Genomic DNA, 12907 nt, shown 5'->3' on the forward strand with positions numbered 1-12907 from the left:
ATTTCTATTCCTGGCACATAGACCTCCAATAAAGAGTGGCCTCTTTTAAGGTCTGTTTTCTGTGTTCTATAACTGTCAACTTGTGCTCTCAGGGCTAAGAAGAAGTCACTCTGGGTAGCTTTATGCAGGGTCCTGGAAACGTACTCTCAGCCTCTGGGCGCTCTGTTGAAAATCCTTCCTGGCTGGTGTGCTGGAAATACACTCCATGGGTTTTGCCCTGAAGATGTATTCTGTTTATAATTCATTTCCACTCCTTGGAAAACAATTCAATAAAATGCAATTGGTTTTCCACTGGCCCAGGGCAGGGATGAGGGATAGCATATTATTATTAAAAAAAAATATATATATATATATATATAAATAATAAGTCATAAAACAGCACTGGGCACACAGCAGAGTCAATAAATGCTTGCTTGGGTAAAGTAAGTGATGGCTCTGTTTTTCCACGGCTGCTGTACAGGCTGAACTATTCCTGTCCTCCATTACAGTTTTTTTTTTTTTCGTTAACTGAAAAAGAAATACATGCATACGGTAAAAAATTCAAACTCAGAAATACACAGGGAAAGAAGGTCTCCCTTATCCTCTTTTCTCTCAACCCTACAACTGTTGATAATTTCTTGTGTATTTTTCAAATATGCTATCCACATTCCAAGCTATGTATGTAAACTCCTTTTAAAGTTTTGTTTATTTTTTAACCTAGAAGGGTTTAAGTTCTTAAGTGGCTTCTGCCCTACCTAGTCAGCTGTGTGCTGGAACTATGACAGCTGTTTCACACTTTATTTCGAGCCCTTGACAGGGCCCCTAGAGTCGGGAGCCGTTTTCCTAGGACGGGTGGGGACCAGGAACCGGCCCTCGGGCGGTCTGCTCCGGGATCCGGCTCTGACCTCCTCATCCCCGCCCAGCCCCGGTGTGTGACCTAGCAGTTAAGTCAGGCTCGGGAGGCACCCAGAGATCGTCTCCCAGCCAGTAAAAGGGGAACTTATTCTCGTCTCAAGGTAGCTCTGAGCCTCGCTACCACGCCTGCTGGTGCTTGATCCCGGGAGCTACTGGAAGCCCGGCTCGGCGCGGGCGCTGGGATCGTGACCCGGTAGGGGCTTTGCAGGAGCGGGGGCTGCAAAGGGCTCCACCCTCGAGCTGAAATTTGAGCTGCGCGCCCAGAGAACCGGGAAAGGGGCGCAGAGGCAGGACTTTGCGCCTCCACTGGGTGCGCTGCGCCAGGAGTCAAAGTTCTCTCCGTCGCAGCTGTTCCCCTCCCGCCCTTCTTCTGTCTCCCTCCCCTCCCTGCCCCCCAGCGACCACCTCGCTCCCCGCCCCTCCCTCTTGGTCCCCGTGTCGCCCCTAAAACCTGGCGCGGGTCTCCGGGCCCGGAACCGGCCCCGCGCATGCGCAGGGGCGGCGCCGGCCCGGCCGCCAGTCGGAAGCTCCAGCTCCGAGCCCGGGGAGCGGCCGCAGAGGCTGCCCGGCCCCGCCGCCCCTCCCGCCGTTGGCGCCTGCTCCGGGCCCGGGGGCCCCGGCTGCGTAAGTGCAAGAAGGGGGTGCCCCCTGGGCAGGGGGCCGAGCCAGCCTTGGCAGGGCTGTCCGTGGGTCACGGCGCGCGCGGGGGCGCCGGGCAGCGTGTGTCCCGCGGAGGGGCTCGACTCCGCCCGCACCTGCCGCGGCCACCTGCACCGGCCGGGCGGCCCGGCCCCCCAATCCGCGCCCGCGTCCGTCCCGCTCCGGCCCGCATCTGCCGCCTCTCGGGCCCGGCCCGGCCTCCCCTCCGCGGGCGCCGGCGGTCCCTGGCCCCTTCCCGGCCTCTGCCCCCGCCCCCGCCCCCGCCCCCGCCCGGGGGTCTGCGGACGCGGCTGGGACCAGCTCTTGGTTTCCTCTCTTCCTCCATCTCTTCTGGGTTCTAAGTAGCTCAGATCCCGCGCGGCGGCGACAGGCACAGTCTCCTGCGGTTGAGCTCCCGAAATTGTTAAGTCCAGCTTCTCTCGGCCGAGTCTCGAAATTGCAGAGCCGGTGCCCGCCTGGGTCTCCGCCCCTAGTTCATCTGCCCCGCGCGAACGTCTTTCCACGCGGAGTGTGCTGGTGTCAGGGTGGGATGCCTGTGGATTCCACTTGTTCTTACAGAGGGATCCATAGTGCCGAAGGTAGGCTCGGGTTAGTTAAAAATGAGCCGAAGGCAAGAGGCTGTGACCTCCTCCTCCTTCTTTGCTCCTCCCCACCCAGTTTAAAGACAACTGGCGACTTTTAGAAGGTAGTTACCGTCTCTTCCTAGTCCGGCCCAGCTGGTGTTCCCTAGTATGAAATAACAGCACTAGAGACCTGATGCTGGAGAACCAGGCATCTCGCAATCCTTAAAGATCCCTTGGCAAGGTTTTTTCTTAAATTGTGGGGCTGTCAAGTGGAATAGAGGGAAAAATAGTTAAGAAATATTTTATCAAGTAACAGCTTTATTGAGAGAATGTTCACATACGGTAGTGTGCCCATTTAAATTGTACACTTAAGTGGTTTTCAGTGTATTCCCAGTTGTGCAACCATTATTAATCCAGACCATTTTCATCACTTCAGATAGAAATTCCATACCCCTTGTCAGTCTCCCCCCTGCACCCGAAACAGCCACAAATTTACTCTCTGTCTCCAAGGAGTTGCATGTTTGGGGCATTTCATGTAAATAGAATCATGCAATATGTGGTCTTTTGTGCCTGGCTTCTTTCACTGAGCATAGTGTTTTCAGGGTTCACCCATGTTGTAGCAGTGTCAGTACTGTTTATGGCTGAGTAGTATTCTATTATATGGATAGACTGCATTTTGTTTATCCATTTATCAGGTGATAGATGTCTCTGTTGTTTCCACTTTTTGGCTATTACGAATAATACTGCCATGAATGTTTGTGTACTACTTTTTGTGTGGACGTGTGTTTTCAATCTTTGGTGTATAACTAGGAGTAGAACTGCGGTTTATATGGTAACTCTATGTTTAACTTTTCGAGGAAATACCAAGTTGAAGAAATATATTCTTTTTTAAAATAAATATTTATTTATTTATTTGGCTGCACTGGGTCTTAGTTGCCTCGTGTGGAATCCTTGATCTTCCTTGCAGCATGATCTTGAGTTACAGTGTGGAGCTCTTGGTTGCGGCATGTGGGATCTAATTCCCCAACTAGGGATTAGACCCAGGCTCCCTGCAATGGGAGTGCAGAGTCATAGCTACTGGACCATCAGGAAAGTCCCTGAAGAAATATATCCTTAACATTTTAATATTCATATTAGATTAGTCTCAGACTAATTGGTGATGGACAGGGAAGCCTGGCATGCTGCAGTCCAAGGGGTTGCAGAGTCGGACACGACTGAGCGACTGGACTGAGCTGGAGTCTCAGACACCAGAGATGGCTCAATGCCAGGGCTCATTTCATTAGATTCTTTCTCCCTTGAAGAAACTAGTGGGAAAGCATCGACTCTGGAGCCAGTTTGCCACTTACAGATTAGAAGACCTTGAGCAAATGACTGAGCCTGGTTCTTTATCTGTAAGTTTGAAGATAGGAATGCTGTTTCTTAGATTGTTGTGAAGTCTGAATATGATATGATAGATTGTAAAGTGCTTAGTGCAATTTCCTATTCCTACCTTATATGAGACATTTATTCCAGTGTTAGTTGCATATATATTTTTTTTTTTAGTTCTACCAGTTTATTGCTACCAACTCATCTCCCTCCACCCTCGTGCACACATGCTCAGTCATGTAATCCCATGGACTTCAGCCCGCCAGACTCCTCTGTCCATGGATTTTTCCAGGCAAGAATACTGGAGTGGGTTGCCATTTCCTTCTCCAAGTTGCATATTTTTAATCCGGGGCAAAGGTGAACCAGAACTATGGTGATAGTGAGCTCCTTCAGGGAAAACGTTTCTCAATTTTTATTTTTGCCCAGATAGTATGATGGAAAACTGCTGCCATCTACTCTCACTATTGTTTTATAAAAGCAAGAAGGTTTGGGAGTTCTTGGTTGTCCAGTGGTTAAGGCTCAGTGCTTTCACTACCATGGCCCAGGTTCAGTTTCAGGCTGGGGAACTAAGATCCTATAAAGTCGTGTGGCTTGGCCATTTTGAAAAAAAAAAAGAAAAAAATAATTAGAACTTTTTTTTTTGGCTGCAGCCCGAGGCAAATGGGATCTTAGTTCCGTAACCAGGGATCAGACCCGCACCCCCTGCCTTGGAAGCGAGGAGTCTTAACTATTGGATCACTAGGGAAGTCCCCCCACTTCCCCCAAAAAGAATGTTTTAACAGCAAAAAAATGAGAAATTCATAACCTAAGAATGTGCTTAGTTGCTCAGTCGGGTCCGACTCTTTGTGACCCTGGGGTCACATAGGATTCTCCAGGCAAGAATCCTGGAGTGGGTTGCCATTTTCTTCTCCAAATCTAAGAATAAATAACAATAATAGTTAACATTTATAAGACACATACTAAGTTTACTTTAGTTTTGTGGAACACTTAAATATTATTTGTATTTTTCTCATTTTACTTCAGACCAGAGAAATGGAACACCTCCTATCCTTAAACTGTCTGAGATCCACAGGCCACCTGTCTTCAGGCAGATCTGCACCTGTAACTCACGTGCCTTTTTTGTGCAGCAACTTCTTTGCTCATAGAAGCAGGGTGTTTTGGGATCAGCAGCATCATCTCCTGATAGAGGAGAAGGGCTGGGGCCAGGCCCCGAAACCAGCCAACCTGCTGAGACCCACCTTGTAAGCTTTTTGAAGTTGGATCTTCTTCCTTTTAAGAAAATTTTATTTGCTTTGAGTTGAAGGATAACTGCTTTACAAGATCCTGTTGGTTTCTGCCATACACCAGTATGAATCAGCCACAGGTATAGATGTCCCCTCCCTCTTGAACCTCCCTCCCAACAGGATCTTCTTCCTTTTTTAACGCTTCTGCGAAACGTTTGATGTTTATGTACAGCTTAGAGAAGGGCAAGATGAGCACCCCTGGGTCTGCCATCCAGCTTAAGAGACAGAACACAGCTGCTACTTCTGTGGCCCCGTGGCTTTGCTTTCAGACTGCATCCTCTTTGCCACCCAAGTGACCACTGTCCAGATTTATCTTTTTCTTCATAATTTTACCGTATGTGTAAACAACATATTATTTAGTGTTGCCTGTTAAACTTTACGTAAGTGGAATGGTGCTGCTTGTGTTAATCCATAACCTGCTTTGTTCGCCCATCATGTTTTTGAGACTCATCTTTGTTCCTCTAGGTCATTCATTTTCACTGTTCGAAGTATTCCGTTGTGTTAAAAGACCACAGTTTACTTACCCATCCTGCTGACAGTGGGCAGCTTTGTTTTCTCCAGTTCTTGCTTCTGTAAACCTGCCCACCATATGCCAGAGCTCCTCTGTCAGGGCAGTTGCTGGGCCCAGGATGTACCAGTCTACACGCCCACCTGTCAAATAGGAGTTACCTTTGCATCTACATCTATATCTACATCTTTGCAAACGTGGTGGTTTTTATACTTAAAACATTTTGTCTGTATTTATAATACTATTATTCATAGTAGCCAAAGCTAGAAACAACCCAAATGACCTTCAATGAATGAATAAATAAAATGTGTTATATACCTTTATACATAAATACATGTAATATTGCAGGGAATATTATTCAGCATTAAATAAGGAAATTCTGATACATGCTACAACATGGATGAACCTTGAAGACATTGTGCTAAGTGAAATGAGCCAGTCACAGCATGGTTCCACTGAGTTGACGTGCCTCTAGACTCATAGAGGCAGAAAATAGATGGTGGGACTGGGACTCGGGGTGAAGGGATGGGAATTAGTGTTTAATGGGTACAGAGCTTCAGTTGGCAAAGGTGAAAACATTCTGGAGATGGTTGCATAACAGTGTGAATGTTGAGAGAGCTTGTGGACCCTTTGCCCAATTTCCCTTAATGGTACCGTCTTGCAGAGGATGAGATGGTTGAATGGCATCATTGACTCAATGGACATGAATTTGAGCAAACTCTGGGAGACAGTGAAGGACAGGGAAGCTTGGCGTGCTGCAGTCCATGCAGTTGCAGGGAGTCAGACATGACCTAGCGACTGAACAACAACCATCTTGCAAAGTTACAGTACAATATTGAAACCAGAATATTGACTCACTAATCCTTTGAGGTTTGTCTTATTATCTACATTTTTATTCACGATTAAACTTGAGCTTAGAGAAGCACACAGGCCTGTCTGGGTCACTGACATGGCTAGTGTGGAGTCAGGGTGGAACAGGGCTTCAGATTTCCAGGCAGTGCTATTATGATGCTCTGTGGATGTGGCAGCATTCATCTGCTTGTTTGTCCATTCATTTAACAAACATTTATTAACTCCTATGGGCCAGATGCTTTTGTGTGGGTTATCTAACTGAATTCCTCAACAGGACTGAGAATCAGGTAATATTGTTTTCTTCCTCTTTAAAAAAAAAAAATTACTGGAGTATAGTTGATGCTATTTTCTTTTTATATCTGACAAAATTGGCACAGCGAGGTTATAAAAACTCTCCCAAGGAAACTCGGTTCATAAAATGAGGGATGGTAATGGCGTGTAGTTCCTCCTTCTATCTCACACTGTGCTTGGCACTTTGCAGCCTTCCTTAATCCAGCTATCTTCTTAGAAGTCAAGTTTTTTATATTACCCCCATTAGTTTTCAGCTCAGGAGCTCAGGTGGCCTGCAGTAGAGTCCTGGTCTTCTGATTCCACTGTGGAACCTTCATTATTTCTGCTGAGAGGCTGAGGAAGCACTTCCTTCCTTCCTTCCTTCCTTCATTTATTCAGCCTTCCTTGAGCACTGACTCCACATCAGTGTCTGGTGAGGTACTGGGAATAGAAAACCTGAGAGGCTCCTTTTAAACTGCAGGGGCTCCAAGCTTGCTCCAGGAGCAGGGTGCTGTGACAGGAGCTATGGTAGGCGCACGCAGAACCCCCTGAGGACAAACGGTACCCCACCGCTTGGCTCGGGGCTCACCCAGCCTTCCAGCTGGGGGACACCGGCATGACAGCGTCCCGGAGTGGGCTGCAACCTGCAAAACCCCTTCTTCTCTCTGGGCAGGGTCTTCACCATGAGTGTCCCTGACTACATGCAGTGCGCTGAGGACCACCAGACTCTCCTCGTGGTGGTCCAGCCCGTGGGGATCGTCTCGGAGGAGAACTTCTTCAGGATCTACAAGAGGATCTCGTCGGTGAGCCAGATCAGCGTGCGTGACTCGCAGCGCGCGCTTTACATCCGCTACCGGCACCACTACCCGCCCGAGAACAGCGAGTGGGGCGACTTCCAGACCCACCGCAAGGTCGTGGGCCTCATCACCATCACTGACTGCTTCTCAGCTAAGGAGTGGCCGCAGACCTTCGAGAAGTTCCACATGCAGAAGGAGATCTACGGCTCCACGCTGTACGACTCCCGCCTCTTCGTGTTCGGGCTGCAAGGGGAGATCGCGGAGCAGCCGCGCACCGACGTGGCCTTCTACCCCAGCTACGAGGACTGCGCGACGGTGGAGAAGCGCATCGAGGACTTCGTGGAGTCGCTCTTCATCGTGCTCGAGTCCAAGCGCCTGGACAGGGCCACGGACAAGTCCGGGGACAAGATCCCTCTCCTCTGCGTCCCCTTCGAGAAGAAGGACTTCGTGGGGCTGGACACAGACAGTAGGTAAGTCGGCCTGGAGCCTAGGCTTCAAAAAGGGATGAGCAAGCAGGAGGGTTTCCTGCAGTGGTGGCGGGGGAAGGGTGCAGACTTTCTGAAATTGAGTGGAACAGACTTTGGTTGGGGGAGATCCTTTTAGGGTTCGTGTGACAGTTTCCTGCCCCTTTTCAGCCCAGACCCCCAGGTGGGAGCCCTGGAGCGGCTGTCCAGAGGGTAGCCACTGTCACTGGGGAGGCAGAAGAAGCTGAAACAAGGTGCGCCGCGGGTCAGAGGCAGGACAGGCACTGAGACTCAGTGGGAAGAAGAATGTGGGCTATCTTAGTGTGGTTTTTTTTTTTTTTTTGATTTATTGGACGTCAGAATGATAACATTTTACATATATGAGATCGAACAAAGGACATTATTAAAATCAGTTGCAAGTATTTGTTTTTTACCTTTTTAAATGTGGCAACTGGACAGCTTAAGTCATGTGGTTTGCGTCTTACTCCTATTGGACAGCGCTGCCCCAGGGTACGTTGTGAAGACTGCCGTTCAGCCTCACCCCTTTCATCTGTAGATGGGGTGCTGAGCCCCAGAGGCAGCAGAACTCCAGCCTGCTGGGCTTGAGTGGGCCTGTGCCTCCTGCCTGCCTGGCCAGGCCCTTCCTCCTGCCAGATGCCCTGGCACCAGGGCCCCCACTTAGGATATCAGAACCACTGCAAAGACTCCTAAAAGAGCTCCTGGTGCAGAGAACAGCATGTTCATGGTCTCTGTGCCACAGGGACCTCTCAGTCCTCACGTTAGCCCCGTGATGCAGGCATCAGAACCGCAGACGAGCTCTGCGGGGCCCTGCTGGCCCTCTGCCCTGTTTCCCTGCGACCCTCCCGCAGAAGAGAGCAGGGACGTCCCCTCGCTGGCGGGAGCACTGCCGCCTGGGGCGCTGAGCCTCTCCGGTCCTCTGCAGAGCTCACGTGCTGGTCCCGCAGGCGAGGGCGGAGGACGTGGTGTGGGTGCCGCCCTGTCCGCTGCAGAGTAGGTGCTCAGGGTTTCCTGAGTTCATTGAGGTCGAACCCGACTTTCTGGTTGTTGATAAGTTAGAGGAAAAGATGTCAGAGACCCGAGGGAAGAAGTCCAGGCCTGCTCTGCGGGGAGAGGCACAGAGGCCCTGACCACCCCTGGAGCTGGTGCCTGGCAGGGTCTGGAGAGGTCTCCCTTCCGACCTGGACACTTTGTGTGGCCTCAGGAAGGGCAGGGCGTGTCACACCCACAGCCTGTACTTGCTGCTCGCATGACCCTGTGATCACCACGGCTGCCCTGCCCTCCTGCTCCTTGCAGCCCAGGTGGCAAGGTTTAGGAGTCTGGGCACCACTGAGGGGCAGAGCTGCCCGCACCAGACCCACCAGACCCACCCAGACCCACTCAGGCCCACCAGACCCACCCAGACCCACTCAGACCCACTCAGACCCACCAGACCCACCCAGACCCACCAGACCCACTCAGACCCACTCAGACCCACCCAGACCCACCCAGACCCACTCAGACCCACCAGACGCACTCAGTCCCACTCAGACCCACCAGACCCACCCAGACCCACCAGACCCACTCAGACACACCAGACCCACTCAGACCCAGTCAGACACACCAGACCCACTCGGATCCACCCAGACCCACTCAGACACACCAGACCCACCCAGACACACCAGACCCACTCAGACACACCAGACCCACCCAGACCCACCCAGACCCACTCAGACACACCAGACCCACCCAGACACACCAGACCCACTCAGACACACCAGACCCACCAGACCCACCCAGACACACCAGACCCACTCAGACACACCAGACCCACCAGACCCACCCAGACACACCAGACCCACTCGGATCCACTCAGACCCACTCAGACACACCAGACCCACCCAGACCCACCCAGACCCACTCAGACACACCAGACCCACCCAGACACACCAGACCCACTCCCACCAGCCCCTCAACTCCTGCTGAGTCCCAGGTGTCGGGCAGGTCTGTGCCGAGGTAGTGGTCCCTGAAAAGGTGGGGCCACGTGTGCCCCTGCGTTCCCCAAATCTTAGCGCCAGTGGCATCAGCAGGACAGACTCGTGCATGAGTGACTGAAGCTGGGGACCCCGACCTTTTGACTGCTGCCTTCTCCTTGCGACATGAGGCCCCAAGGGACATTTTTGATCATCACCTTCTTGAGGTTGCGAACCCAAAGGTCTGCAGACCGAAATGTTGAGAATGCCTATTTTGCCTCTTGAAACCTCTGCTCACAGTCTGGCGGGAGGAACTCGATTCAGGACATGGTGCTTGGCTCATGGTGGCCAGTCCTGTCCCCAGGTGTTTACCCAGAGCCTCCGTGTGCCGGAAAGACAGCAGCGAACGAAACCTTCCTCTCGGTGGGTCCATTCGGCTCTCACTGGCCCCATAAACACTCAGCCATCATGTGGACTCTGGTGAGATAATGACGCCAGCGACCTCAGCGGAAGCGTTTACCTCCAGTCCCTGTGTGTCCCTTGTCTCATTTTCAAAGCAGTGATTCAGTCCAGAAACAGAGCCTACAGCCACAGTCTCTCCCGCAGCTCCTAGTAGGAGTGGTAGAAAGAGTCCAGCCTGAAAGGGGATCGCATTTTGTGCCTCAGAAGGAAATGTCCAAATGTAGGTGGTTTTGGTCTGAAGTGCGGACCGCTCTGGGTGCATGGACAGGCTCTGCGGCCGGTGCCGCCAGCCGCAGGCCCAGCCTTCCCGGGAGCCACGGGTAGGAGGGTGCGGGGGGCGTTTACTGACCGTCCACACGTGCCCCTGGCCTCGTCAGAGCCCACGTCAATTCTTGAACATGCTGTCAAAGTTGTTTTTGTTCCGGTGTGTTTCTAATTTTCGCTTGTTCCTCTTTCTTTTCTTTTCCTTTGTTCTTTTTCTCTCATACCGCCCTGTGAGTGTGTTATTGGGTCTGAAAAGGTAGGCTGTGCACGGGTTGCCCTGAAAATAGCTGGGTTCCCCCTTTGCTGCCTCCTCACCGCCTGATCGCTTTAGAAAACAGAAACTTAACTGCTTCCTTGATCCATGTCTCATCCTGGTCATTGTTTTATTTTCTAATTCTTTTTGCTTTTTTAGCACGTAACCCACTGGCCTTAGATAGCTGTCCAAATTCTTGCTTTGGGGAACCTGTTTGGTCTCACATTTGGTGACAAATGAGCCCTTGTTAATTTTTTTTTTTTTTTTTTGGTTTGAGGAAGTGAGATGCTAGTTTATTTAAGTGGCTGCGAGGGGTTTTTCCTGGGATATTTTAACTTGGGAAGACAAAGTTTGCTGCACTTTGCTTGACCCTGGCTTTCAAGTAAACGTACCAGGCACGCGATTCTTGGCTGTCGCTGCGTATGCATGACGGTGCTTACTGGCCAGCAGTTGCCAGTGAACACACGCCCGCCTTGGACAAAGCTGGCCGTGAAGGGATGCTGTTGGAGGGAGCAGTCACCAGGTTTTTTTTTGCTCTCATGTTGCCCGTCCCATTTACTTCGTCCCAGTGACTTTCCATCATAAAGGGGCAGAGGCTAGTCTGCTAAAGGACATTTGCCTTTATAAAGCAGTTTTCCTGGGGATCAGGGAAATATGTCCTTCTCTTAAATCGCTAGCTGGTTTGGATCTGGTGGGCACAAGGACCTGTACAAGTGACCATGGCTTCCTCTCTGCTTTAGCCAGGTCTGTGGTTTAGCTTAGCAGATGGACAGGCCCTACCTGCACCAGCCTTTACTTTTAACCCATGTTGGTAAGAAATAGCTGGTTGTGTATTTGTTGAGGCTAACAGCCACCACCTATGGGCATGTCATTAACTGGTGGTCAACCTCCAACACACACGGTCAGCCGTGAAGGGAGACGCCTGGGCTGATCGAGGAACTTGTGTTCTTGCCCTGGTCATCTCACTTCCTGGGGAAGGGTTTGGCTGCCACCGCTGTGCTGGCCAGGAGTCCTTGTTCCTCCTTCAAGGGTCTGGTCCAAATGTGGACACTGTCATTTTTTGTTGACTTTGTCTCACTTGAGACAGGCCAGATTCCTGAAAGGGTCCAACCTGTCCTGGGGTAGGGGGGCTGCAAAACAGAAGGAAGGGTGGCAAGGACAGGTCGAGGCCGTGTGGTTGGGAAACATAGGGTGGGATCCTGTGATGGTTGGGCGGCGCCCTGGATGCAGGACCTTACCTGTGGCTCCCAGGTCCTGGGGATGGCAGTGACCGAAGCCTTGCCTCGGCTCCTGCACTCTCACCTGCTCACTGGCGGGTGTGCCCGCTAACCAGGGGCACGGACCTGGTTCCCAGACCACGGACCCTTCAAAGTTCAGACCGTGGGAGAACCACGAGTCCTTTTCCTGGGCCTCCTATAGGAGACTCAAGTGCCTTCCTAGGTGGCCAGTGCCAGGGAACACGTCCCTCTTCAGGGAGCACCCTTCAGGGACCACCCGTCGGAGGACTGTGACTCAGCACACACTTGCTGTGAGCTGGCTGGGTCTGTGCTGGGTCCCTTGGAACAGAGCTGAGATATACTTTCAGATAGAAATGGCAGGACTTATGATGGCGCCGGGGTCGGGTGAGGAACAGGGGAAGTCAAATGTGACGTCAGGGTTTTGACTCAAATAGCTGGGCATGTCCTGGGCTGTTAACTAAAATGGAAGTTTGAGATTGTTACTGAAACTGGGAGTACCTGCTGGTGGTTGGGTTCCAGAGTAAACGGTAAATGTGTTTTTCAGAAGCCAGTCAATATTCAAGTGATGGTTTCAAAGAGCCTGGGGCTCAGGTGACAGAGCTGGACTCGAGGCACTCATTGGGGGTTGTCAGCTTCAGCGTGTGCTTACAACCGTGAATGGGGGGAGTGCATCCAGAGAGTGTAGGCTGCAGGTCCAGGGCTGAGACAAGGTTGGAGGAAGGCCTGGGTCATGGAGGTTTTGTGTAGTGGGCTTCACCTGTGGCTCAGCTGGTAAAGAATCTGCCTGCAATGTGGAAGACCTGGGTTCAATCCCTGGGTTGGGAAGATGCCCTGGAGAAGAGAACGGCTACCCACTCCAGTATTCTGGCCTGGAGAATTCCATGGACTCTATGGTCCACAGGATCGCAAAGAGTCAGACACGACTGAGCAACTTTCACTTTCACTTTGTGCAGTGTTTGGGGTTTTAGTAGCAGCTGCCGTTTACCCTTAGGGCCTGGAGGTGGGGCAGCCTCTTAAGAAGTCGGAAGGGAAAGACATGGTCAGATGTGCATCTTAGGAAGATG

The 12907-nt window shown here is 51.4% G+C and overlaps 1 protein-coding gene across 5 annotated transcripts in view; it reads left to right on the plus strand.

Moving 5' to 3' along the window:
* The first annotated feature begins 1387 nt into the window (after positions 1-1387).
* The window catches only part of TRAPPC9 (trafficking protein particle complex subunit 9), a 393547-nt gene continuing 382027 nt past the window's right edge, over positions 1388-12907 (plus strand). For 2 of the 5 annotated variants that reach the window (XM_070476946.1, XM_070476948.1), the window contains exons 1-2: positions 1389-1518; positions 7069-7662. In XM_070476946.1, the coding sequence (XP_070333047.1) occupies positions 7079-7662 (584 nt within the window). In that variant the 5' untranslated portion in view covers positions 1389-1518; positions 7069-7078. Of the gene's footprint in view, positions 1519-1984; positions 2133-7068; positions 7663-10333; positions 10609-12907 lie in introns of those variants that run through there. The other 3 variants (XM_070476949.1, XM_070476947.1, XM_070476950.1) reach the window with 3 other exon arrangements.

The sequence above is a fragment of the Odocoileus virginianus genome, chromosome 15 (assembly GCF_023699985.2).
Source record: "Odocoileus virginianus isolate 20LAN1187 ecotype Illinois chromosome 15, Ovbor_1.2, whole genome shotgun sequence".
Classification (NCBI taxonomy): domain Eukaryota; kingdom Metazoa; phylum Chordata; class Mammalia; order Artiodactyla; family Cervidae; genus Odocoileus; species Odocoileus virginianus.